This window comes from Cupressus sempervirens, chromosome 2 (genome assembly GCF_028749045.1).
Source record: "Cupressus sempervirens isolate cs-2001-9-10 chromosome 2, ASM2874904v1, whole genome shotgun sequence".
NCBI classification, from domain to species: domain Eukaryota; kingdom Viridiplantae; phylum Streptophyta; class Pinopsida; order Cupressales; family Cupressaceae; genus Cupressus; species Cupressus sempervirens.
Window position 1 is genome coordinate 30943645 of NC_143119.1, and position 26805 is coordinate 30970449.

General features: G+C 32.8%; 1 protein-coding gene across 1 annotated transcript; it reads right to left on the reverse strand.

Moving 5' to 3' along the window:
• Positions 1–4624: 4624 nt before the first annotated feature.
• LOC149570927 (uncharacterized) lies at positions 4625–5568 on the reverse strand. The gene is made up of 2 exons (XM_089815661.1): positions 4988–5568; positions 4625–4891 (listed from the first exon to the last, which is right to left on the reverse strand). Exons 1-2 carry the CDS (start codon positions 5495–5497, stop codon positions 4625–4627), a joined length of 777 nt encoding a protein of 258 aa, XP_089671787.1. The 5' UTR covers positions 5498–5568.
• Between the last annotated feature and the right edge of the window lie 21237 nt (positions 5569–26805).

The window sequence follows — 26805 nt, forward strand, 5'->3', positions numbered from 1 at the left end:
TCTTGCCAGTAATGAGTTCTAGTATAGTGCTGTGAGAGATGAATGCAATACCATATAAATAGAGCCAATTCATAAGCTATGTATAGATCAATGGCAATCATGGCTTTTATCTAGACATAATCAATATGTGCTCAATATGTGCTCAATAATGAAATTTACAAGTATATCACTAGCTTTTATCTATACATAGCTGACCTATACATAGTTTATCATGGTTCTATTTCTATCTGCTATTTGCTTAGCATAGTCAATAGATGTGGTAACTATTTGTTTCAAATCTATTTAGCAAAATAGTCAATATGTGCTCACTAATAAATTCTAGTATGGTGCTATGAGAGATCAATACCAGTGAAATGAACAATTAAACTTTGTAATAGTGTCTGGCTGTTTATGTCAAATATGTTTAGCAAAATAGTCAATATGTACTCAATAATGAATTCCAGTATGTGCTCACGTGATTACTTGTATATATCGTAATGCCAATCATAATAGCAAAACATGGCAATTATGCTTTTATCTATACATAGTTGACCTATACATAGTTTATCATGGTTCAAATCTGTTTAGCAAAACAGTCCAATATATGCTGTAACAGTTTGTTTAGAATCTGTTTAACAAAATAGTAAATATATGCTCACTAATGACTTCCAGTATAGTGTTGTGAGAGATCAATGCAATACCATTAATCAAAGTGAATCATGCCAATGAAATGAACAACTAAACTATGGATATATCAAGTATGTATAGATCCATGTAAAATCATTCAACATACTTATGATGTCATAAACTATGTACAGATCAATGCAATACCATTAAACGCAGTCAACTCATAAACTATGTATGGATACATGGAAGATCAATGGCAATCATGGCTTTTATCTATACATAGTTGACATATACATAGTTTATCATGGTTCAAATCTATTTAGCAAAACAATCCAATACATGTTGTAACAGTTTGTTTAGAATCTATTTAACAAAATAGTAAATATATGCTCACTAATGACTCCCAGTATAGTATTGTGAGAGATCAATGCAATACCATTAATCAAAGTGAATCATGCCAATGAAATGAACAACTAAACTATGGATATATCAAGTATGTATAGATCCATGCAAAATCACTCAACATACTTATGACGTTATAAACTATTTACAAATCAATGCAATACCATTAAACGCAGCCAACTCATAAACTATGTATGGATACATGGAAGATCAATGACAATCATGGCTTTTATCTATACATAGTTGACATATACATAATTTATCATGGTTCAAATATGTTTAGCAAAACAATCCAATACATGCTGTAACAGTTTGTTTAGAATTTGTTTAACAAAATAGTAAATATATGCTCACTAATGACTTCCAGTATAGTGCTGTGAGAGATCAATGCAATACCATTAATCAAAGTGAATCATGCCAATGAAATGAACAACTAAACTATGGATATATCAAGTATGTATAGATCCATGCAAAATCACTCAACATACTTATGACGTCATAAACTATGTACAAATCAATGCAATACCATTAAACGCAGCCAACTCATAAACTATGTATGGATACATGGAAGATCAATGACAATCATGGTTTTTATCTATACATAGTTGACATATACATAATTTATCATGGTTCAAATCTGTTTAGCAAAATAGTCCAATACATGCTGTAACAGTTTGTTTAGAATTTGTTTAACAAAATAGTAAATATATGCTCACTAATGACTTCCAGTATAGCGCTGTGAGAGATCAATGCAATACCATTAATCAAAGTGAATCATGCCAATGAAATGAACAACTAAACTATGGATATATCAAGTATGTATAGATCCATGCAAAATCATTCAACATACTTATGACGTCATAAACTATGTACAAATCAATGCAATACCATTAAACGCAGCCAACTCATAAACTATGTATGGATACATGGAAGATCAATGACAATCATGGGTTTTATCTATACATAATTTATCATGGTTCAAATCTGTTTAGCAAAACAGTCCAATACATGCTGTAACAATTTGTTTAGAATCTGTTTAACAAAATAGTAAATATATGCTCACTAATGACTTCCAGTATAGTGTTGTGAGAGATCACTAATTAAATAGTCAAAATGTGCTCAATAATGAGTTCCAATATAGTGATGTGAGATTAATATAGTTTTAGTTTAGTGCTATTAGAGATTAATGCAAAACCATTGAATAGAGTAATCATGCAGCATAAGTCATTGCAATCCAGTTAGTAGCTGAAATAGCTAAATGGTACCAAATGTCATTGCAATCCACTCCACTCTCTCCACCTCATCCATCATCAAGAACCCTTTGGCCCTTTCACGTTGAAGCACGAAGGTATCATGTGCTTTCACGAAAATTGCTCGACTCAGTTCAGGGACAGCTTTGAGAGCAGTATATGCAGCAGTCAAAATATTATCATCTTCAAATTTATCCACTTGTACAATCTGAGGCTTAATGAGGCCATCTTTCAGTTCCTTCATAGTTTCGCATATCACATCCAATGATGCAGCCAAAGATGTCTTCTTCCTCTTTCCCCTCCTTGATGATGATGGTGGAGGAGTCCCTCTAGCACTTGTACTCGACTGATTGGAATGATATAACTCTTCATCAATATCTGGTTGGCTGTCAAGAGGTGTACCACAATTGGTATCATCCTCATCAAGCACATTAAATGCATCGTTCATAGGGTGCCCTTCTTCAGCATCAAGGGGTGTTGTAGATGCGAACCCTTCAGCAATGTCATTACCAACAATTACAGCCAACTCATTGAAATATTGGAAAGGTGACCTCTTATACATTTTTGCATTTTTGAATTCTCTCCTCTACATATAAGCATTAATAGATGGATTAGGTTGTAATTTTTTCATTATTAAAATAAGAAGGAAAAATTTCTTCAATGAAAAGAGTACAAAGATGATCCTACCTTCAAAAGGTCATCCCACACTGAATCCTCAGCATCCACAGTTTGAGTTTCTTCATTCCAAGCTAACCCACTTGTATTTTTCAAGTCCTTCATTACTTTATATCCTACTTTCCATGTTTTTAGCTTATTCTTAAAATGATCTCGTGACAGATTCGAGTTCATCGCTGCATTGAATGTCCTCTCTATCACAGTCCATGCCTCTTTTTTAAACCCACCTTCACCTTTCCGTCCGAGATGGACTTGTTCAAGGAGCAAGTCTAAAAACTTGTGTTCCATCGATTTTGTCCACATTTTCTTCTTTGAAGAAGAAGATTTGTTGCTCACAGCGAGGGATCCATCTATATCACTCAAAGTAATGGGAGAACACATCTGTTTCACATGATCAGATCCATCCATGCTCATCATGAGCTCGGTATATGCCATTGTGTACTCCTTCCTGTATTTCATTTAAATTTGAAATAGAAAATCTTTAACTATCAATTTGTAATACGTCATAATGGAACAAGGCTAACATATTGAATAGGTAAACGTATTACGATTTAAAGTAATCATACGACTAAAATTGAAAGTTATTGCTCTTTAAATTTAAATGGAATGCAACAAGCAGTAACATCAGAAAAATAGGATTTTCAACGAATTCGTTGTTCTCTTCTTACTAGTGGGCTTATGATCTTCATCATTTGGTACTCCTTGCTGTATTTCATTTAAAATTGAAGATGATAAACTTTAAATATCTTTTTTAATACATCCTAATGCAATGAGGCTAACATTTAATAAGCTTGAAAGAATTTAACTGAAGATGATACACATTTTAAGCAATAATTGATGATAACACATCAACATCAAAAAAACTACCAGTAAGACAAAATGTTGATATCAATGGCAAGTAAATAGTCATGAGCCCCATTATGAAGCATGTTATTGTACTTTCTCAATGCAAAGATGTATAATAATTGTGCTTTCTTGCATTTAAATCAATGTAATCTATATTTCAAGTTGAATTGTGTATTGCAGATATGATCAACAATTTTTGTACATAATGTAGGTGTGAAATTGAAAGTTAATGTTCTTTTTATTTAATTAGAATGTAGCAAATACTGATATCAGAATAACGAAATCAAACACCATCATTGTATATGCATACATCAATTTAATCATATAAAGCACATTGCCTTCTAATAAATCATTTATTCTCGAGATCTATAATCTTCCCACATCCTATTTGCTATATCTTCTCGAAATTGGGCCCACTCATTTCTATCCTCCTGAGACAACCCATATGTCTCAAGTAGTGGCACCTCTATCCCATCACGATCATCTTCCTCTTCAATAGCTTCTTCCGATGGAAGGCCATCCTCTATCGTAATGAAATTGTGAAGTATGCAACATGCTAAAACAATATAGGATTGTGTCATGATATCGTAAGACGTTGCATGTCTTAAGATTGGAAAACGCTGCTTCAGAATACCAAATGTATGTTCTACTGCATTTCTAAGAGAGGAGTGTCGATGGTTGAACAACTCATGTGCAGAGTTTATTGGGTTTTCTCTTGACCACTCTTTCAAGTGGTAGCGTGTACACCGATAAGGAGCGAGAAATCCAGGTGCATTTGGATATCCAGCATCCACAAGATAATATTTTCCTATATAAAGAAAGTATATTGTCAATACTTGAACCATTTAGCATAACCTTGAGTATATTAAAATGTGATTTGGCTTACCAGGGGGAACTACAAGTGGATCTGATCTGGATAGAGCTGAGGCTAGAACACGGCTATCTGCAGCAGAGCCTTCCCAACCAGCAAGGCAATACTGAAACTTACAATCAAAGGAGCAGACACCCATAACATTTTGCGATAGGTTCCCTTTTCTATCACGATATTTACCCTGTATGTCGACATCAACTCGCACTGGAATATGGGTACCGTCGATGGCTCCAATGCAATCCTGTGGGATATGATACACTGATCAAATGTATGCTCAAGTAATAATAAGATAAGGACAACATTCTAGACAATAAACTTGTAATAATGTGTGATTTACCTTGAAGAATGGTTCAAAACGATCCTTCCCACTAATTTCAGGAGGAGTGCCTGGACTAGGTGGTATGAAGTAATCTCTATGAAGGGCTAAGATAGCCATCAAAACCTTGTGGAAGTACCGACTGACTGTCTCTCCTGAGTGCCCAAAGTTATGGGCAATCTTGCGGTTCCTTAGATTGTGCCCAAGGGTGTGGAGGAACATCACTAGTTGTTCCTCTAACTTCAAGTGGATCGTATCTCTCAAGCTTCCTTTCAGCCTCAGAATACGAGCTAGAGAAAAGAAGGTTGCCCTACTCATCCGAATCTGATCATGACAATCCACCTCATTCGAATGAATAATGTCTCTACAAAAGAAATTTCCTTTTCTTATTCGTTTACCCATTTGACTACCTTCTCGGGCTACCAGTACTTTGGCTATGCCAACAAAAGCAAAAAGAATTGTGAGAATGCGGGTGTATGTGGTCTTCCTAACTATGCTTCCTTGGACCTCTATACTCTCCATAGGATCCATTAGTGACCTGAAATGTGGACAATTTAAACACTATCAGTTATGAAATATCAACTATCACCTATCGAGATACAACATGATTATTTGCTAGCCTCATTGCATTAAGAAGTCAATTATTTATTCAAATACAACAAGGAGTACCAACTACCGAGGATCATAAGCCCATAAAGAACAAATTACAATGTGTCATTATACTCCATGTAATCTATCTATACCAATGAAAGCATAATATTGATTCCATTTGTCTATATGTATACACACATGTATGTATATATGTATGTGCACACACATGTATGTATGCATGTATGTACGTACACACACACACACACATGTATGTATGCATGTACGTATGTACACACACATGTATGTATGTGTGTATGTACATACACACACATGAATGTATGTATGTATGTATGCATGTATGTACGTACACACACACACACATGTATGCATGCATGTACGTAGACACACACATGTATGTATGCATGCATGTACGTACACACACAAGTATGTATGTGTGTACATACATACACACACATGTATGTATGTACACATACACATGTACAAACTATAACTTGAATTTGGGCTTTTATGAATGTGTTTTAATAAATCGTCGGGTCTGCTGAAACTGAGGCTCGTCTTTTAGAAGATGAAAAGTAGCATAGTTGGCAATAGGAATAGAGTTTCTTTCTGCATTGATCTATACATAGTTTGAAATCATGGCTTTTATCTATACATAGTTTATGACCTCATAAGTATGTTGAATGATTTTGCATGGATCAATACATACTTGATATATCCATAGTTTAGTTGTTCATTTCATTGGCATGATTCACTTTGATTAATGGTATTGCATTGATCTCTCACATCACTATACTGGAACTCATTGGACTATTTTGCTAAACAGATTTGAACCATGATAAACTATGTATAGGTCAACTATGTATAGATAAAAGCATGATTGCCATGTTTTGCTATTATGATTGGCACTATAATATATACAGGTAATCACATGATCACATACTGGAATTCATTATTGAGCACATATTGAGCACATATTGATTATGTATAGATAAAAGCCATGATTGCCATTGATCTATACATAGTTTATGATTTGGCTCTATTTAATGGTATTGCATTCATCTCTCATAGCAGTACACTAGAACTCATTACTGGCAAGAAACTGTTACAAAGGTATTGATCTCTCACAACACTATACTGAAAGTCATTAGTGAGCATATATTGACTATTTTGTCAAACAGATTCTAAACAAACTGTTACAACATATATTGGACTGTTTTGCTAAACATATTTTAACCATGATAAACTACGTATAGGTCAACTATGTATAGATAAAAGCCATGATTGCCATGTTTTGCTTGATTGGCACTATGATATATACAGGTAATCACATGAGCACACACTAGAATTCATTATTAAGCACATATTGAGCACATATTGATTATGTATAGATAAAAGCCATGATTGACATTGATCTATACATAGTTGATTCATACATAGTTTATGACTTGACTCTATTTAATGGTATTGCATTCATCTCTCACAACAGTATACTAGAACTCATTACTGGCAAGAAACAGTTAGAAAGTTTAGTTATTCATTTCACTGGTATTGATCTCTCACAGCACTATACTAGAATTTATTAGTGAGCACAAGTTTATGACTTGGCTCTATTTAATGGTATTTCATTCATCTCTCACAACAACATACTAGAACTCATTACTGGCAAGAAATTGTTACAAAGTTTGGTTGTTCATTTCACTGGTATTGATATCTCACAGCACTATAGTGGAATTTATTAGTGAGCACATATTGACTATTTTGCTAAACAGATTTAAAAGAAACACCCAGAAACTGTTACAAAGTTTAATTTTTCATTTCACTGGTACTGATCTCTCACAGCACTATACTCGAATTTATTAGTGAGCACATATTGACTATTTTAAAAATAGATTTGAAACAAACAGTTACCACATATATTGACTATTTTAAAAACAAATTTGAAACAAACAGTTACGTTTGAATGAACCAAAAAAACTTTAAAAAATCTAGTATGCAAAGGTGGGTGTGAGAGGAGAACCGTTTACCACCGCCGCTGTTCAAAGTGGAGAAGAGAAATCGCAGAAAATGCCACGGCCACAGGAAACCACGGCCATAGAAAACCCACAAACCAGAAACCCTCGCAAACCACGACCATAGAAAACCCACAAGCCCAACAAACGCAGCAAACCAAAAACCCTTGCCTTCGCACAACAGAGCACGAAAACAATACAACCGTCGTCTTCCAAAAAACCCAATTTGTTCTTCCAAAAACCTAAGGCAGATTCGGTGGACCCGACGATTTATTCAAACGCATTCATAAAAACCCAAAACCTGGTTTTCATTTCAACTTCCACCTATTTCTTGGAAGAAATTTCTTCCAATTTTTGAGCGAAATTGGCAGACGAAACCCGAAACCGGGTTATGCGTTTGATGAACCAAATGCCACTGTTTTCTTCCATAACCCGAATTTGGCACTGAAAACCCTATTCCACGCCCGGTATTCCCGTAACCAAGAGAATGTAACAGGAAAACATGTCAGAAACATATTTTGATTGGCCCAGAAATCACTAACAACTATTATTTTATAGAGTCCTTTTTGGGTAGTAGGTCCATAATTCATTGTTCGGCACCATTTAAGAGATAGTTTGAGAACTATATTATGTTGATAATAAATATATATAGAAACTAATATTATTATTATATATTTCAAAAATAATAATGTTGATAACAAATATAGATGAAAATTAATATTATTATTAAATATATTACATATTTCAAAAATAAATATTCATTATTTTTTATCATTATATCTTTAAATATGTATACATATAAATATACAATTTTATTACTCTTTTACTCAAAACATAAATTGACTTCCACACTCAAATGGATTAACTCTTCCATGAAATCTATATCAAGCACATTAGTTGCAATCAAGAAAAGCTTATCACATAACATGATGCCCTACCTCCCTCCATGTCCAATCTCCAATGAGATTAATCATAATAGAAATGCATTGTTAAGTGTGTAGCAAATTTTCATGTCGCTTTCTTTTAATTGAAATACATAAAGATATCTAAATTATTAAAGTCAATACATCTATTGTGGGAATTTGAAACATCAATATATATCTACTTTGTGAAAATCAAATCTATGCATGATATTCAAATAAATTCAATGCAAATCATATCTACTGAATGAAAACCAAATATGTGCAAGGTCAATGATATTCAAACAATGAAAAAGAAATATATGCATTGAGGATAAGTTGATGCAGCCTTGTATGCTCTATAGAAAACTAATAGATCTACTTAATTGAAACAAGGTTGCTTTGAAATGGGTGATATTCACAAATATAGCTCATAGTCTACATAATAGAAACTTTCTTTCTTTTTCTAGTCTAAATAATAGAAAAAAGTACTTGATAAGTAGGAGATATTTCTACAGCAAGTCAAATTGTGATATTGCTATCAAGATTTAACTCTGAAGCTTTTGAGTCAAACTCATTGATGCATGTTTAATGAGTAGTGATTTGCACATTAATCCATCTCTCATGAGAATAAATGGAACACTTAGCACTCATTAGATCTAAGTGATCCTCACAAAGGTCAAGCACTAGGACTTCCCAAGAGGTCACCCATCCTAGTACTACTCCAGCTCGAGCGTGCTTAACTACATAGTTTCCTCCATTGTTAAACCCACTCTACTTGCAACCCCATTTGCAAAACCTTCACCAAGTGTTAGTGTGCCTTATGAACCATTTGTTAAAAAGCCTCTTAAGCTCATCAATTGATAAGTAGGAGATATTTCCATAGCAAGTCAAAATGTGATATTGCAAATCAGGGTTTAACTATATAGTTTTTTAGTCAAACTCATTGACCTATTTTTCATGAGTAGTGATTTACACATGAATTCATCTCATATGAGAATAAATGGAACACTTAGCACTCATTGGATCTAAATGATGATCAGAGAGGTGAAGCACCAGGACTTCCTAGGAGGTCACCCATCCCAATACTACTCCAGTTTGAGAGCATTTAACTATGGAGTTTCCTCAATATGATTAAATTCACTCTTCTTGCGAGCCCATTTGCAAAACCTTAATTGCTGAGTTTCCTCCATAGTTAGACCTACTCTACTTGCAACCTTGTTTGAAAAACGTTAACTGTGAAGTTTCCTCCATGGTTAAACCCACTCTACTTGCAACCCCATTTGCAAAACCTTAACTCAATTATTTTGACTCAAAAACTACATAGTTAAATCATGATAGCAATATCACAATTTGACTTTTTGTGGAAATATGTTCTACTTATCAATTGATGAGAGCTTAAGGGGCTTTCTAATGAATGGTTCGTAAGGCACAACACTTGGTGAAGGATTTGCATATGGGGTTGCAAGCAGAGTGGGTTTAACCATGGAGCAAACTTCGTAGTTAAGCTAAAGCCAGAATAGAACAAGGATGGGTGACCTCCTAGGAAGTCTTGGTGCTTCACCTCTGTGGCCATCACCTAGATCCAATGAGTGCTAAGTTTTTCATTTATTCTCATGAGATATGGATTCTTGTTTGAATCACTACTTATGAAACATGGGTCAATGAGTTTGAATCAAAACTACACAATTAAATCCTAATAGCAATATCACAATTTGACTTCTTGTGGAAATTTTTCCTACTTATCAATTGATGAGCTTAAGGGGATTTCTAATGAATGGATCATAAGGCACAACACTTGGTGAATGTTTTCTTAATGGGGTTGCAAGTAGAGTGGGTTCAACCATGGAGGAAACTCTATAGTTAAGTACGCTCAAGCTGGAGTAGTACTAGGATGGGTGAACTTGCGTGAAGTCTCAATGCTTCACCTCTATGAGCATCACCTAGATCCCATGAGTGATAAGTGTTCCATTTATTATCTTGAGATATGAATTCATCTATGAATCACTACTCACGAAACATGGGTCAATGTGTTTGACTCAAAAAACTACACAGATAAATCCAAATAGCAATATCACAAAAAAAAAAATTGTTGCTATATTCATACATAGTAATTTAAAATCTACCTTGTTATTGTACTTTCCCATTCCATTCACTTGTACCAATTAGCCAATTACTTTTTACCAATCGTATCACTTTATTCATTTTGTTTTCCAAATAATCTTAAGTTTTATAAAGTTCATATTTCTATTTTTGAAATTTTCCTTATTAAATAAATTATTTATTTGAAATCTTAATGGTTCAAACCAAATTGTCTTAGGACCCCTTTTTTGGAGGCTTCCTCCATATTCTATTTTTTCCACTTCTTTTTCACATATATGATATTGATTTTTTGGGGAAAAAATATTGAATTATAAGGAAGAAGTGCATAGCTTTGGTATGGATGAATTACACTATCTCAAGAATAAAATAAAGTAAGAATAAATATAAGGGTGGAATATGAATCAAATCACATATTTTGAAAATTTAATTTATATCCATATTTCTATAATATATTTAGACTTTTACACTAAAACTAACTATTTGAACTTTAATAGCAAATACAATACAAATTGTACCAAAATTTTAAATATTTTTATTATAGTCTAGTAAAAATTTATATTATTATAAGGCAAGAGCCTACAACAAAATTGTAAATTGTGAACCTCTTCTCTGAGAGGTCTTGGGTTCGAGTCTACTCGAGCTTAATAAATAACAACTGTCACATAGTGGCTAGGTGATGAATCAAGCAATGGTTATGTCAAAATGTAATATAAATATAAAAAATAATATTTATTTAAAAGCAGAGTTTATGCATAAAAAAAGTAAAATGTAATAATTAACTTTGTATTAATATTATGAGACTCTATAGATTTTAAAAGAAGTACTTTTAAAATAATACATCAAAATTATATTTATAATTTAATCATTATTAAAATTGAAATAGTGTAAAAAAATGAAATAACTTAAATATTTTTCCATAACATATTATGGAAATTTGAATGAGGTAGTGGATCCAAAGAAATTGGGTTAAAAGTTATTAGCTTTCCATAAAATCCATATATAAGACCTCAAATTTATTAACCAATGAGTGTGAAGAAAAATCATATTTTTTAGTTTGTTATTTAAATATTTTACACATTACTTTAGAAAATAATATAAGAACTCTAATAAAATAAAAATATTTCCTTTTAATTAGTTAAAATGAATTTGGTTAATACCTAGTTGATTCAAACTTATTACAATAGTATATGTCTAATAATTTTGGTTTAGCCTCTTACTGATTGAAAAATTATATATTATTGTGATGTAAATACATACATGTAAATGAGTGATTAAATTTAATAACTCTATCGATAATTATCAAATCATTACAAATATTAGAATCACAAAACACTACATTAAAAGACACCAATAACCAATCACAATACATAACTGAATTTGATTAGTGTCATTTGATTTCCACAATCCGTTAGTAAAATCTGATTAGTTCTTCTGGAATTTGATTGTGTCTAAAGATTTTTGCATCAACGTTTCGGATCACACACAATGATCCATCATCAGGATGAAGAGCAAGAGGATGAATTTGATTAATTATATATTTATAATTATAGTTGTGATTTATTGATTATACATTTTATTTATTTCATTCTCTAATAATTGATTGATTTTTTGAAATAATAAATTATAAATATATAATGAATTTTATTATTATTAGTATTGATATAGAATTTTAGTTTTCGAGGTCAATATTTGTTCCACTTCATAGTGTCCAACACTAAAGTTGTATTTTATTAAGAGAATATTGAAATTAGATTAAATTTAATTTATTAAAAAATATTAAAAATAATTTATATTCAAAAATATCAATACAAATAAAATTGACTATAACAACAAGTACAAGCCACTACGCAACACTTGTTAGTGATATTATATTAGAATGTTTGACTATAATCATAATTTCATAACAAACAAAAATTGGAGAAAGATAGGAAGTTCCTTTCACAATTTTTTTTTTCCTTTTTTTAAAAGTCGACAAAGAGGCTGACAATTTCTAGGTAGAAATTTTATTTTTATGAAACTAAGCTCCCGCGAATAGCCCATTAGCTAAGAAAAGAGAGTTCAAAAAAAATGAAAATAGAAAGTTTTAAAATAAGACATAAACAACATCTTTATAATGGTTCAATAAAATGGTTAAATTCATTCTTCAAGCATGGAAATATCTTTGTTTACTTCTTAGATTCTAGATACATTGTTAGATTTCACGAGGATCGTTGCAAATGTACTAAGCACTGCCATAATTTGGTATGTGTTTTTCAAAGGCATTTCTCCTCCTATAAATTAACATAAGCCATGAATAGACATGTCCCTTCAAGGGACATGTCTATTTGTTAATTAATAATTTATATTATAACCATAGTGATAATAATATTATTATATTAATTTATAATAAATATATTCACAATTATATATATTATTATTATACCAATTTATCTCATATAATAATAAACACACATATATAACTATAACTCATAGATAATTATATATAGGTTTATCCAACTAAAGCTACCACATGTCAACACTCTCTCTTAGCTAGGGAGGATAAACACATGATCATATATCTCCTCAATATAAGAATATCTTTGATTAGAAGATATTCAACATTTTGATATCACATTTGATATCATGAGTATTGGTCTTCCAAAATATCAAAATATGATAATCACCAATTACTTCAAATAGGGTTTTGATATCACATTTGATATCAAGAGTATTGGTCTCCCATAATATTGACATCTAATATTCACTGAGTACTTAAATAAGGTGTGATATCACATCTGATATCACGAGTATTGGTCTCCTAGAATATCATACGATATTCATCGATTACTCAAATAAGGTGTGATATCACATCTAATATCACAAGTATTGGTCTCCCAGAATATCACATGATATTCACCAATTACTCAAAAATAAGGTGTGATATTACATTTGATATCAAGAGTATTGGCCTCCCAGAATATCAATGATATTCACCAAATACTCAAAATAAGGTTTGATATCACATCTGATATCAAGAGTATTGGCCTCTCAGAATATAGATGATATTCACCAAGTACTCTTTGAGTAATGGCCTCTTAGAATGTTGAGATGCAAGATATTCACCATATACTTAATTTTTTTTATCTCATAATTCAAGTTATTGTAAGATCATCACCTTATAATAAATTCTCCAAAAAAAAGTGATGATCATGTGGAAGTCGTCACTTCCTCATGATGTACACAAGGGGTAGGCCCATTAAAATCACATGGTCGCGATGTATGAATTACGGTCCTCTTGACTGTGATAATTTATTGATCACTGGGGAATCCATCTCATCATGGTTTACTCCCTCTGAATTATGATCAAGATCACCAAAGATTTACTAAAGCATATCCTCTATCTTGCTCCCTCTCTTTCAAGGTTTCCCATAATGAAATGTCAATATCTCTCTAAATCTCAATCTCTTTCTACCTACAATAACATTCTCAGAGGAAAAGATCAAGACATATAGTTCTTATAGTATGTATTGAAATACCAAAAATAATTTTACACAATGATAATATCATTCCAATAAAAGATAGATAATATCTAATTGAAATATATGCTATGAACATATATACATATATTCAATCCCCAATATATATTTTAATCTATGCTTAAACATATTTTTTGATATATAATATCACTCTATCTAATATGCAATATCATTAATGTTATCATAACCTAATTTCAATATTTATATATACTTACTATATACAAGTAAAAATAACAATAATGTGAAAAAAGGAAATTTAAAATAGTATAACTCTTATGCCTATCAATATCTAAAATCATGACTACTTACCCTTTTCCTGGGGGTGATGTGAGCCCCATTGATTCTCTTCTTAACATTTAATAGTTACGTGCCCACTTAACTCTAGATGCCAAGGTTTTCTCACAATGGATCCTTGGCAACAATTAATATCCCCACAATCTACTCAGTGGATCTATTAATGTCTTGTATCCTCCTTAAAAGTTGAGGTGTCCTTATATTTGTATGATCCAATGTCTTTATTGACCACATGTTTCCTTACTTCATTCACTATTTTCCCAATCTTCGTAGATAGTCCACTTCTAATTCACTATCCCTGGCTGTCCATGTCTACCCTTGTTACATGGTAATGTTTTTATATTAAACCAAATGTTAATCATTCACATATGCTGAAGGGTGTCAGAACCATTGTATATGTTTTTGGTTTATAGGCAATAATATTTGCAGGCTCAAAACCCCCTCTCTAGTGGTCAAATCATGACTGAAAACATGGAAGATATAGTCTTTACTTGTGCTCTTTCCAGTTCTAAGAGTATCATGTCTAAATTATTACAATCACTATTTGAAAGGGAAGTATGTTGTCTTGGGTTATCTAAATTTTGAAAAGCATCCACACCTATGAGTTCCTTTTTCACAAGTAAGTTGGTGAATTCCTGAACCTAAGACATGGTGGGTCTCTGAATGAGAAAGTAGACAACACAAGCCATTTAGAGATGGAGAAGGTGAACCATATCATCTTCATGGGGGCAGAGCCACTGGGGGGTCGAAGCCTCATTAGATCCATGTCAAACACTTCAATCGTTCACTCCTCTTGCACTACTAACCGCACCCATCTCGGCAGGTCCATTCCCTCTCCTGTCGACATGGTGGTCATGGTGGGTGTCTTCCCTATGAGCATCTCCAAAAGAAACACCTCAAATTTGTACACATTTTCCTCTTGATATACTCTCCCCCTCTCAATAATCACTTCTGGAGCTTTGTACCCTCCAATGAGACTCGAACTCACCATCTAAGCCAATCAGAAATCACACACATAAGCATCATAGTTTTCTATTATGAGTATGTTGGAAGATTTGATGTTTCCATGGCTCATCATTCTATCTTGTTTGTGTAGATACTAAATACCCATCATTGTCCCAAGAGCTATATACATCCAACAATATATGAGGCAATGAATCATCATTTCTATTTGAAGAGATCGCTACAAATGTACTAAGCACTACGATAATTCAATATGTGTTTTCCAAAGGCATCTCTTCTCCTATAAATAAACATAAGCCATGAATAGACATGTCCCTTGTTAATTAATTATTTATATTATAACCATAGTTATAATATTATTATTACATTAACTTATTATAAATATAATCATAGTTATATATATATTATTATTATAAAAATTTATCTCATATAATAATAAACACACATATATATGAAAAAGAAGTAATAGTGAAGGAAACGGAGGACCTCACTAACAAGGATGTTGTGAATGTAGAGGAAGATACAAGGAAAGAGAAGGATGGGTCTATTGGTAAGGAAGAAATGGGGAAGGAGGAGAATGAATCTACTGGTAAGGACACTATGCTTTCTTTCCTACATACTACAAAGCTCAAGGCCGATTCCTCTCTTCAAGCTAACTCTTGGATGTATAATGAGTTAATGAATTTGAAAAGAAAAGTGGGTAAGATGCAATAGGACTAGGAAGTTGACCATGCAAAGATCATTCAAATGGAAATTTGGGTTGGTAATATACTAGATAAATTAAAGGAATATGAAAACAAACTTCATCTATTGATCAAAGAGAGTGGCAATAAGATGGAACAGGTTACCTCTAGCATTTGTGTAGCTACTGCAAGCTTAGGGAAGAGAACTAATGAAGAAATTATGTCTTCAGGTGGTCCAAGTAAAAGAACTAGGCTCAAGAAAAAAGGTAGCTGAGGTAATTGGGTGATCTATTGTTGATACCATCCAAAGAATTGTGGAGGCAGGCAAAGAGGTGGTGAAAATTATCAAAGAGTTGCAATAGCAACTAGTAGTGTCTCTATTTTGGTAGTGGTCCTATTTATTGGTCGTTGGTTGAGGTTTTTTAACTGGTTTTTGTTTTTTGGTTTTAAAAACTAGGTTCCAAGTCCTTGTAAAACCTAGTTTCATTTTATGGTCTTATTTTGTGGTTTTAGGTACCTGTAAAACCTAATTTTGTTTCTTTTAAACTGTAGGTTTTAGGTCCTTGTAAAACTTGGTTGTTCTTTTTGGTTTTTCTTTTTCTTTTATTTTAAGGGTTTTGGGTTCCCTTCAAAACCTATTTTTACCTTAATCTAAAACTATTACTCATAGATAATCATATATAGGTTTTATCCAACTAAAGCTACCACACATCAACATACATCCAATATGTACTTGTTCAATTGTTTAGCTCTTTGAATATGAAGAGATAGCAAAGAACTAGACAAAAAAAAAAAAATTGAGTAGTCACATAACCATTGGACTCACTTTCTCAATAATCCTCCATTTGAAGTCCAATGTGCATCACTATAAACAATGATATCTCGTATGTTTTTATTCTTAATGTTACAAGTTAACCAAGTCTAAAGAAATTTTGTAAAGACTTTTGCCACCTCAAATTCCATTCATGAACAGCTCTAACGAGTCTTTTGCATTCTAAGTGGGAGTCAATAAACCTTAGCAATTGTTTATCGTTTTGAGTTGAGTTGATATATTCAATTCTTGACCAAACACTTTAAATTTGACTCTCTCCACATTTTTGAGATCACTAAAATAGAGTACACTTTGATGAAAGAGAATAGATTGCAAGGAACGATCACTAGGATAGATAATCAAACTAGGAAGCTCACACCTAAGTTACCTTGACATGTTGGAGGGAAATGTGATCCACTAAGTTCAAGGAGGCTCAAGTGTTGAGTGCATTCAAGGGTTGTCCTTCCATTTGAGTTGAAAAATTATTATGTAAAAGAATGTAGAGAAAAACTAAGATAAGTTGAGAATACAAATAGATAGTGGACAACATACTCAATTCCTAGCACCATATCTAAAAATTAGAAATATACATTGACCTATAACTCAAATTTCAGTCTAAAATGGTAGGAATAGGGTGATCTAGCTCACCAAAGATGCTAGGAGGCACCACATTTCTACTAGAATATGATCAAAGACCTAGCACATGTAACCTATTGTGAGATTGTCCTATAATTGATCCTAAATCTTTGCTACCTTTTTCCTACACATAGAAAATGTGAAATGGTTGTGGAAAGATTTATCTTGGTCAACCTACTATTCAGAAAATAACCTTTAAATTAAATTGAAATTCAAATATAGGAAAAGTGTAGGATGTGGTAACATGTAACACCATGGCTTGAAAATGTGTTTCATCTAAATCAATGGGACAATAGTCTTTTTCTAATTCCTTTTCTAAGATAGATTTTATACGACAATGAAAGATTTGTGTGTGTGTGTGTGTGTGTGTGTGTTTCAATTAATCTAAAACATTGCATTGGTTGGAGGTGCAATTTTTCTTAGGAGGTGCTCCATGTAGAGTAATCTTCCTTGATGAATGGTAACATAAACCATAAATACTCTTTATTTTCTTTGATAGTGGTCACATTGGTACATGAATCAATATTAGATAAATTATTATGTATCCATAATGTGTACTCATATAAGTATCATTGTTATCGCCATTATTGTTTGAGTTAATTCACTTTTCATAGTTAGAAAGTGTATCCTTGAATGTCGTTTGTTTGTCATCGTATGTATAACACTTTTTAATCATTGGAAATCATTTTTCTTATGCCCTATTTCACTTCGATATTAAAAATAGCTAGTACCCCTCCACCACGAGGGTTTCACTTTAAGTTCATAATCTCTTACATTAGGAAGTGTTATGAGATGTTTTATAATGATCTTTCTAAAAGTAGATTCAAGATGTTCACCCAATTCTATAAATGTTCTCCTATGAGGAATACATGAGGTTTGGGTTTTGATCAATCATTATTGTGATTGCTTGATTAAACATTATTTTTCACATTTGATATATTCAGGATGGGCTATGTTGTTTTAACATGATTTTTGTCTACAACAACATCATTGACAATATTTTTTTTCTTCATAAAAAATATAATTTATCATTATTGTTGTTATTGTTTTTGGAAGAAACATGCTCATCCTTGTCAAATTTTATTTCTCCTTTATCTACCAAGGTTTTCTCAATGCTTAATCCATTTTTAATTACCTTAGCAAAGGAAGGAGGACATTGTATTTCTAGTTGATAGCTCAATTATTTGTTCAAGTTGTGGGTAAATATTCCAATATTTTGTATTTTTGGAATGTGATGAGAACACTTGCCTAGTAATTGTCTCTACCTTTATTAAAAAATTGAAGAAAGATTCTCCATTCTTTTATTGTGTATTAAAAAGGTTCGACATCTATACACTATGTTCAATCTTACATGAGAATGTGCCACAAACTTATCCACTAGCTAAATGAATGTTTTGATTCTTGGAGGTAAACATGAAAACAACTACATTGTTGGACCTCACAAGATTCATGGAAAATGTTGTATCATATGTGTATCATTATGGACAATTTCCATACAAGAAGCACTAATTTCTTTATGTGGTCTAGAGGAGCACCATTCCCTTTATAGTTGTCAAATTTTGGAACTTTAAAGCTAGGAGGAAAAGATATCATCGTCAAGTTTTTGTCAAAACAATACATGGACATATGTCCTCTAAGGAATATCCTTTGGTTGAAGATCCAATTTGTAGGTATGTAATATGTTGTTGTAGTATCTAAATTTAATAAGAGTTTCTAATGATCTTACTTATTTCTTTCTCTTTTATTTTTCATATTGCCTAGGTTCTTCATTATCATTTATTGGGATTGATGCTTTCATATTTTTTACTTCAAATCATGAGGCAAATTCTCACCTTCTTGTGCAAGCACAAGGAAATAGTTTTCTCTAATTTTTGCAAGCTTCTAAAACTTAGGATCTAGTTGAGCTTCCTTAAGTTGTGTTGGTGTAAATTATTCTTCACCTCATGTTCACTAACTATACCATTTGAGGATGTGTCCAATTGATCAAATGGATCCATTTCCCTTTTCTTTTGACTCATTGTTTGAACCATGCAAATGATATGGATGAAAAGTGTGTATTTAAAAATTTGATTAGGTGAAGTGTTTTGTTTTAGAAAAGATAGTATGAGAAAATATAAGTAGAAAGATATCTTAGCTGTGCTAGTTTTGTTAAAAATAGATAATATTGAGAGGGGGGTGAATTAGTATTATACAAACTTTTTGTCCACAATTGAATATTGTTAATTAATTTATAACTTGCATATGAAAGTAAACTAACAATGTTGAATAGTAAATATAACCATACACATGGAGAACTCATAACACCATTATTTTTTAACTAGGGAAACTCTAGCCAAGGGAAAACCCTAGTGGGGATGATACCCACTAGATGATTTACTAAACAATAGGATCTGGTTAAGGATATTGAAACCTGTTAGGAATCTATGAAGTGTAAATAGTGTCTCAAGTCCTTGTTAGAGGACTAGGCCTTGTTAGAAGCCTCAACCCTATTAGGAGTTGGTAGATCAATTACAATGTATGCAAGAAGAGCCCACTTCCCTAACATGCAATTATGTAATTCACTTCCTTCACAGAATAGATATACATACAATACTCGCTTGTTGCTATAATTTGCACTTGCTCTGATCTTTACATTAGATTTCATATCACATGAGCCATGAAAATGGTTCTCACAATAGTACTCATGTCACATCTAATCACGCAACTTCCACAATAATTGTACATCACATCTATTTTTTCTGCAACACACTTCCACACTATTTGCATAATATAATATCTTTATTTATACGTTGCCCATTCACAAATTATTGCTCAGTCAACTTCTATGTCTTCACACACTTGATATAATATAATATAATATCTAAATAGTTGGATTAACATGGTTTGGTAATTATTTTGTAATCAAAATAATTCCTAAAGTCATACAACTCTATTTTCTGCTATGCTTTGTTTTGCATTGCTAACTACTAGCACAGTTAAACATACTATAATTTGCATCATACTGATTGTACACACATGCACATTGGTACACATCACCATGAAAAAGTTACAAACCTTCCTCAGTTGTGCATAATCTTAACTCTCTGTGCATCGTCCATACTATTAAGATCTGTATAATGTACTCTTGAAAACTATCTAAGACAATTTTCTATCTCTGAATGGATAAATGAAATGTTGAGTATATGTTGCCATATATGACAACCATCAATATATCTAACTGACTATATTGCCAAAAATATTTGCCTTTGGCATTGATGGAAACATTTGGGAAACTTAGCTAAGTCCCAAAATGATGTCATACACAACAAAAACAAAATACAATAACTATACACAAATTGCATTCAAAATATAACAATTGTATTCATGTTTTGATGGATCGTTACATTCCTTATCACTCCTTTACATTGATACATACATAAGCCCCCTATATACATACATACATACATACATACATACATACATACATACGTACATTTATTTTTATTTATTTATTTATTTATTTATATTTATTTATTTATTTATTTATTTATATATATACACACACAATTTTCTCTAAATAATACTCCTTTGACATCAAAGGAAAAGGTGTCAAAACAAAAATTGTATCACAAAAATTTGTTGTTTGTTATTTGATTAGTTCATCATTTTTGATATGCAATCTAAAAAATCAATCTTCAGCCTATCAAAGTCCTTCCATTTTCCTTTTACTATATCTAATATACTGATGAGTGTGCAAAGTGCATAGGATGCCACTTCAATTGAACTCAAGTCAGTATAGGCAAATTTGTCATGGGAATTCTGTTAGAATTACAAGTGGGAAAGGAGTAAACTTCTAAGTGAGGGGGGGTGAATCAGAAGTTTAAACTTGGACCCATAAAACCTTCACCATTCATATATCACATGCATTAATATACTAAAATAACATATAAAGCATATCCATCAATCATGTAAACATGTAATCAAACACACACACTTAACACTAGATATGATTACCCAGAAACCCTCCAAGTGAGAAGATAAAATTGGGGTGGGGATAAAACCCAAAAATCTTCACTACTATAGCAATAAAGTGTATCCAGTTAAGGTTACAATGGTTTGACCATGAATCGTGATCTACCCTGTGAAAGGCTTGCCCTATTAAAGGCTTACAAAGACTGTTAAGTCCCACCTTGTTAGAGTATTTTAACACCCTATTAGAAGTGTACCTAGTTAGAGGACTTCAACTTACAATTAAGTAAGCACCCTATTAAAGGATTTCATACAGCCTACTAGGACTACTCTGTTAAAAGCTTTAATTGAAATCACTTGTCAAAATGTCTCAGCATAGACCCTATAGTTGGCACTTTCTTGCCTAATAATAGATCACCTCTATCCAATCTTTGATTGATCCTTCACAATCTGATGTATCAATGTTGTATCCTCCTCTATCCTTTGTTCTTCACTTAACTGATTTTGCAATTCACTCTTACTGCTAAGTCACCTTGAATGCTCTATAAACTATCATGTTCACTCCTCCAATTCAATCATTCACCCCTTTGCAATGCTCTCAACAATGTTAAAATTTTAGGGCTTTGTCCTCCTTAAGAAGACTTAGGTGGCTTAGGGTTAGGTATGAATCTACAGCTGAGATTCATCCATTTTGTCACTTAAACCTTCCTATTTTTTTATTGGCTACATGTACTTGCATAGGGAATCCACATATAGATTCATCCTTATCTCTAAAATATTGAAATCTATCTCTAGGTCAGTTGAAAAATGGTTCACATAGTTGTTTGTGCCATAACAAACAAATATGTCCAATCTGTGTTACTCGACATATGAAGTCTCTAATGCTTGGCATACACTATAATTATATTCTAACTCAGTACCTACAATGATTGGCATCTACTATTTACTTGGCACTTGAATTCACTCGACATGGTCTATCTACTTGGCACATGAGTGACTTGGCACTCTGTGCAACTCAACATGGTATAACATTTATATGTTGTACTCAACATGCATTACTAGTTTGGCATGAGCTATGTAAATGGCTTAAGTGTGTTGACACTCACTTGTCAAAACCAATTTGAGATCAACAAATTCTTTGTTGAAAGACATCCCTCCAATTTCCTCTACAAAATTATAATCTTGGGTGTTAGATATTCTTTGAGAATAGAGAATCTTTTTACTACCTTCTCTTTCTCAAACTCAATGCTTCTGATAGCATTGTGGATCTTCTCAATCTCATTTTCAAAATCTTCAATTTTGGTCTTAGTTTGCTGCAATCTTTTAGTGAGTGACTAAATCTCACTTATATGGCCTTTGATCTTTGCACCAAAACCAAATAAGTTAGTATAGCACATTGCACACTATTTGTATAACTTCTTACCTTCAAAAATACACTATCTCAATTCATTAATGTTTACATCAAGTGCCTTCAAATCATTGTGCACATTGGTGCACACTATGTTGAATAGTGTTGCATCATAATTTCTTTGTGCTTGTGCTGCTGCTACTTGAGCTAACATTGTAAATTCCCCATCAAAGGTCTTCACCAACTCTTTTTCCTTAGCTTGCAAGTCTAGATTAGCTATAGTTGTAGAAATTGTCTTCTACATGTGCTCCAAGACTTCAGCAAGAGTCTTCTCCAAAGACTTTACATATTTTTTGTTCTCAAAAAATTTTCTCAAAGTGCCCAATAGCTCTTTCTTGTCTTCATCATTGGATGTAATAGGTACTATTTTTGAAGTTCCAATTGCTAACACTGCTAAAGATACAATAGTCTTTCTCATATGTTCCTTTGCAATCTTCTTTTCCTTAGCCACTTTCTTCTTCTTCTCTTCTTCCTCTAACCTTTTCATTTCCTCTTCTTTCTGCTTCTTCTCCTATTCTTCTTTCCTCTTCTTTTCTAATTTCATCTTCTTTTCTTCATCTTCCTTCCTTTTCTTTTCTTCAAGTTCCTTTCTCTCCTTTTCTTCTTCTTCCTTGATTTTTTTCTCTTCCTCTTCATCATTAGAACTGGTATAGGCAATGATATTTCCAACAATATTGTCCCCATATGCTACAAATGGATTCTCCTTTATGTCCACAGTTATATGCATACTATCCACTTGCATGGATTCAGTACCAATAACAATGTGGGGTGGAGATAGTGCTTTTTGTGTCCCTTCTACTTCTTCCTATTTAGTGGAAAGTGTGTCTACCTATACATACATTGGACTATCAACCTTTACTTGCGCACTCTCCTTAGGTATTGAGGAGATATATTTCATTATAGCCTCTTCTTATTCTTGCCTAACTTCCTCATAATTACATCCCATCAAAAGAATTGCTCTTCTTTTCTTCCTTAGCAAGGCCTCAATACCCTTCGAATTTGTCTTAGATTCCTCTTTTGATCGAATATCACATAACGTGTTTATGGATGAGATCCTCATATTTAGATCTTCTACTACTACCCTTCTCTTCCTATTGATCAACCTATTGTATAGATCTTCTAGAATTTTATTTTGAATACTATCAAATCTTTTATTCATCAAAATCATATTTCTAATTAAGGCATTCTTTAATTTCCTCCTATCCATGTTGTTGTACATACTATAAAATTTATTCAACTAAACAAAATTGTCATCATTTATAATCTGCATGTTCATATTCTCTACCTTAGGTTTCCATGCTTTCTTTTTTGTGGCTATCTTGGCTTCCTATGAATCTTCCTAAATAGGTTTATCTTCATCATTATCATCCTCTAAGCATTTAGAACTACTCATTTGAATGGTTTTTCTCCTTTTGCCAAGCCTACGGCTGATTTTCTTCACTTTTTTCTTTGCATGGGGTATAGTTTTTTCTTAACCTTCACCAATCTTCTTGACTTCCTCTACACAGTAGGTACTTTCACCTTTGATTACCTCCTAGTTTTCTTATAGCTTGCTCTTATAGTTGCACTTATGCAACTATTGCAGATGATGCAATGGGAGCTTGGGCACATGGTTGTGCTACTGTTACACCTTCTGAAGGTCCTGCCACTAGCTTTCATCTCAAGTTTGATTCCCTTCATCTCATTGAATTCCTATCTAGTCCTGCTAGATTCCTTGAGTATGGAATCTATCTCCTTCTCTACTTTGTTTTTACTTTCCTTGTTGTGGAGCTCAGACTCGACAATTCTTGACGTTTCATCATATGTCCCCCATCTAGGACATTTTGTATCCTGCTCAAACTTGAGTATGATCTATGCATACCATTCAATAATTTTTTCTCTCATCTCATAGACCATAGTCTCAATTAACTTCACTTTGGGTATCACTACTTCCATGCATGTGTTATCAGTTTCCACCATTGATAGGGAGAGGGGATGAACTAATCACTAGTGCATGCTTCTAGTCTACCACTGAGACCTAAGGTGACCTTGAAGTCCACCAAATGAATCTATAGGATCCCTCTTATGCAGAGATCCCATAATCCCAAACCCCACTCTTCTATCTTGAACAAAATCCTCTTCTTACCACTTGCTAGGTTCTCATGCTAGATGTAGACCACTCAAGGTTCCTAAAATATTCTAGATCTTTCTTGGCTAATCTTTACACACCTCTTTTAGGGTCATGTAGATTATTTAATACCTCTTAACATATTTCATTCATTTCCCAAGGCAACTCAAATCATTTATCTTCCTTACCAATTCCACACCTTTCCACCAAAATAGGGCTACTAGAAAATAGCCCCAATTAGCCCTCTTGCTCTAAAAAATTAGGGATTTACTCAAATTTATTCCACAAACCAACACAAACTTCTTTCAAAGACTTCCAATCAATATTTTATTACTCACAAATTTTCTAGGTTTTGGGTCTCCAAAAGGTCATACAACACCTCTGTACAAATTGAGTATTTTTAAGGGTTTCTTGGCCTTTCTAGGTCTGTCTAATGTATGGGTTGGTTTGGTGCCTTAAAAGATTGCTATCAATATTTCCTTCTTCCTAAGGAGTCCTAACCCACTCCCCTTTCTACTCCATACTTTTTTTGTTTCTGATCTTCACAACCCTAGTGTCTATAAGCACTATAATATTAATCTTCCCTAGCTAGGCATGCATTGGCTCGCCTAGGGAAGGAGCTTAACAATTCTTCCATGTCTTTTGGGACCCTTCCTTCTATAGGCAAGAATTACATATAGTACACTCATTATCCCCAAGAGATCATACTATTTATCTGATGGAATAGTGAGTTACATGTTCCTTAATGCCAACTACCTGGTTTAGGACAGTGAACTGGCAAAAACTAAAAGATTTACAAACATGAAAGGAAACACATACACATACCTACTTTAATGAAACAAAAATATTCTAAAAAAACCAAAATACAATGCTAATGTGTTACAGTAATTAATTTAGCACTCAAAAGCTTTCATTGCTCTACATTTTGTCTTTTTACATCCAAAATCCACACTATAGCATATTGTCTATACACTGACATCTACATACTGGCAACATTAAGGATTTGCAAGCTTATATACTACCTCATAGGTCTTTTCCCATCACAACTATGGTTTCCATCAGTCTCCACCATGTTTGGAAGGGGTTGTGCAATGTTTTTCAACAACATTTGTAAAGAGATGCATATTCTAGATTTGATTGTGTGCCATATTTTTGCGTCAATGTTTTGAATCACACTCTATGATCCATCATCATCGAGATTTTTTATCTCCTTTACCTCTTCTAATCTTGATGATGGATCATAGAGTGTGATTCAAAATGTTGATTCAAAAATATGGCACACAATCAAATCCACAATATGCATCTCTCTACTATGACTGGTTGTGGAAATTTGTTCTTGTTAACATTTGTAAAGTTGCAACTTTTGTACCTCACAAATTTTTGTTTACATCTTTTTTGACATCTTTTTCTTGCTAAATTGTCTAACTCTTAGCTTTCCAAGGCTAAAGACATGTCCTAGGACTTCATGAAAAGGAGTACCTTACTAATTCTAAGGCCACTCCTAGGACACTTATGATGTCATATCCCATAACCAAAAGTACCAAAGCACACAACTAGGTCCTTAGACCTTTATTCTAGTTACAAATATCTCTTAGATAATAGCAAAACAAAATTACTATTGGTGAGGGCCCTATGTCTCAAGGTGCCCCTACACTATACTCCCCACGAAAGAACCTAAGTCCCCTCTAGAGACAAAAGGTGGAGATCTATGCCCTAAAGTTTGAAATGATTTTCATGGATCCAAGTATCTTCTAAATCTAGCTTACCTTTCCATTTGACAAGGTGTTCTTTATAAGTTCCATGCCTAGTCTTTGTATGAATCTGAGAGTCCAATATCTTCTCTACTTATAG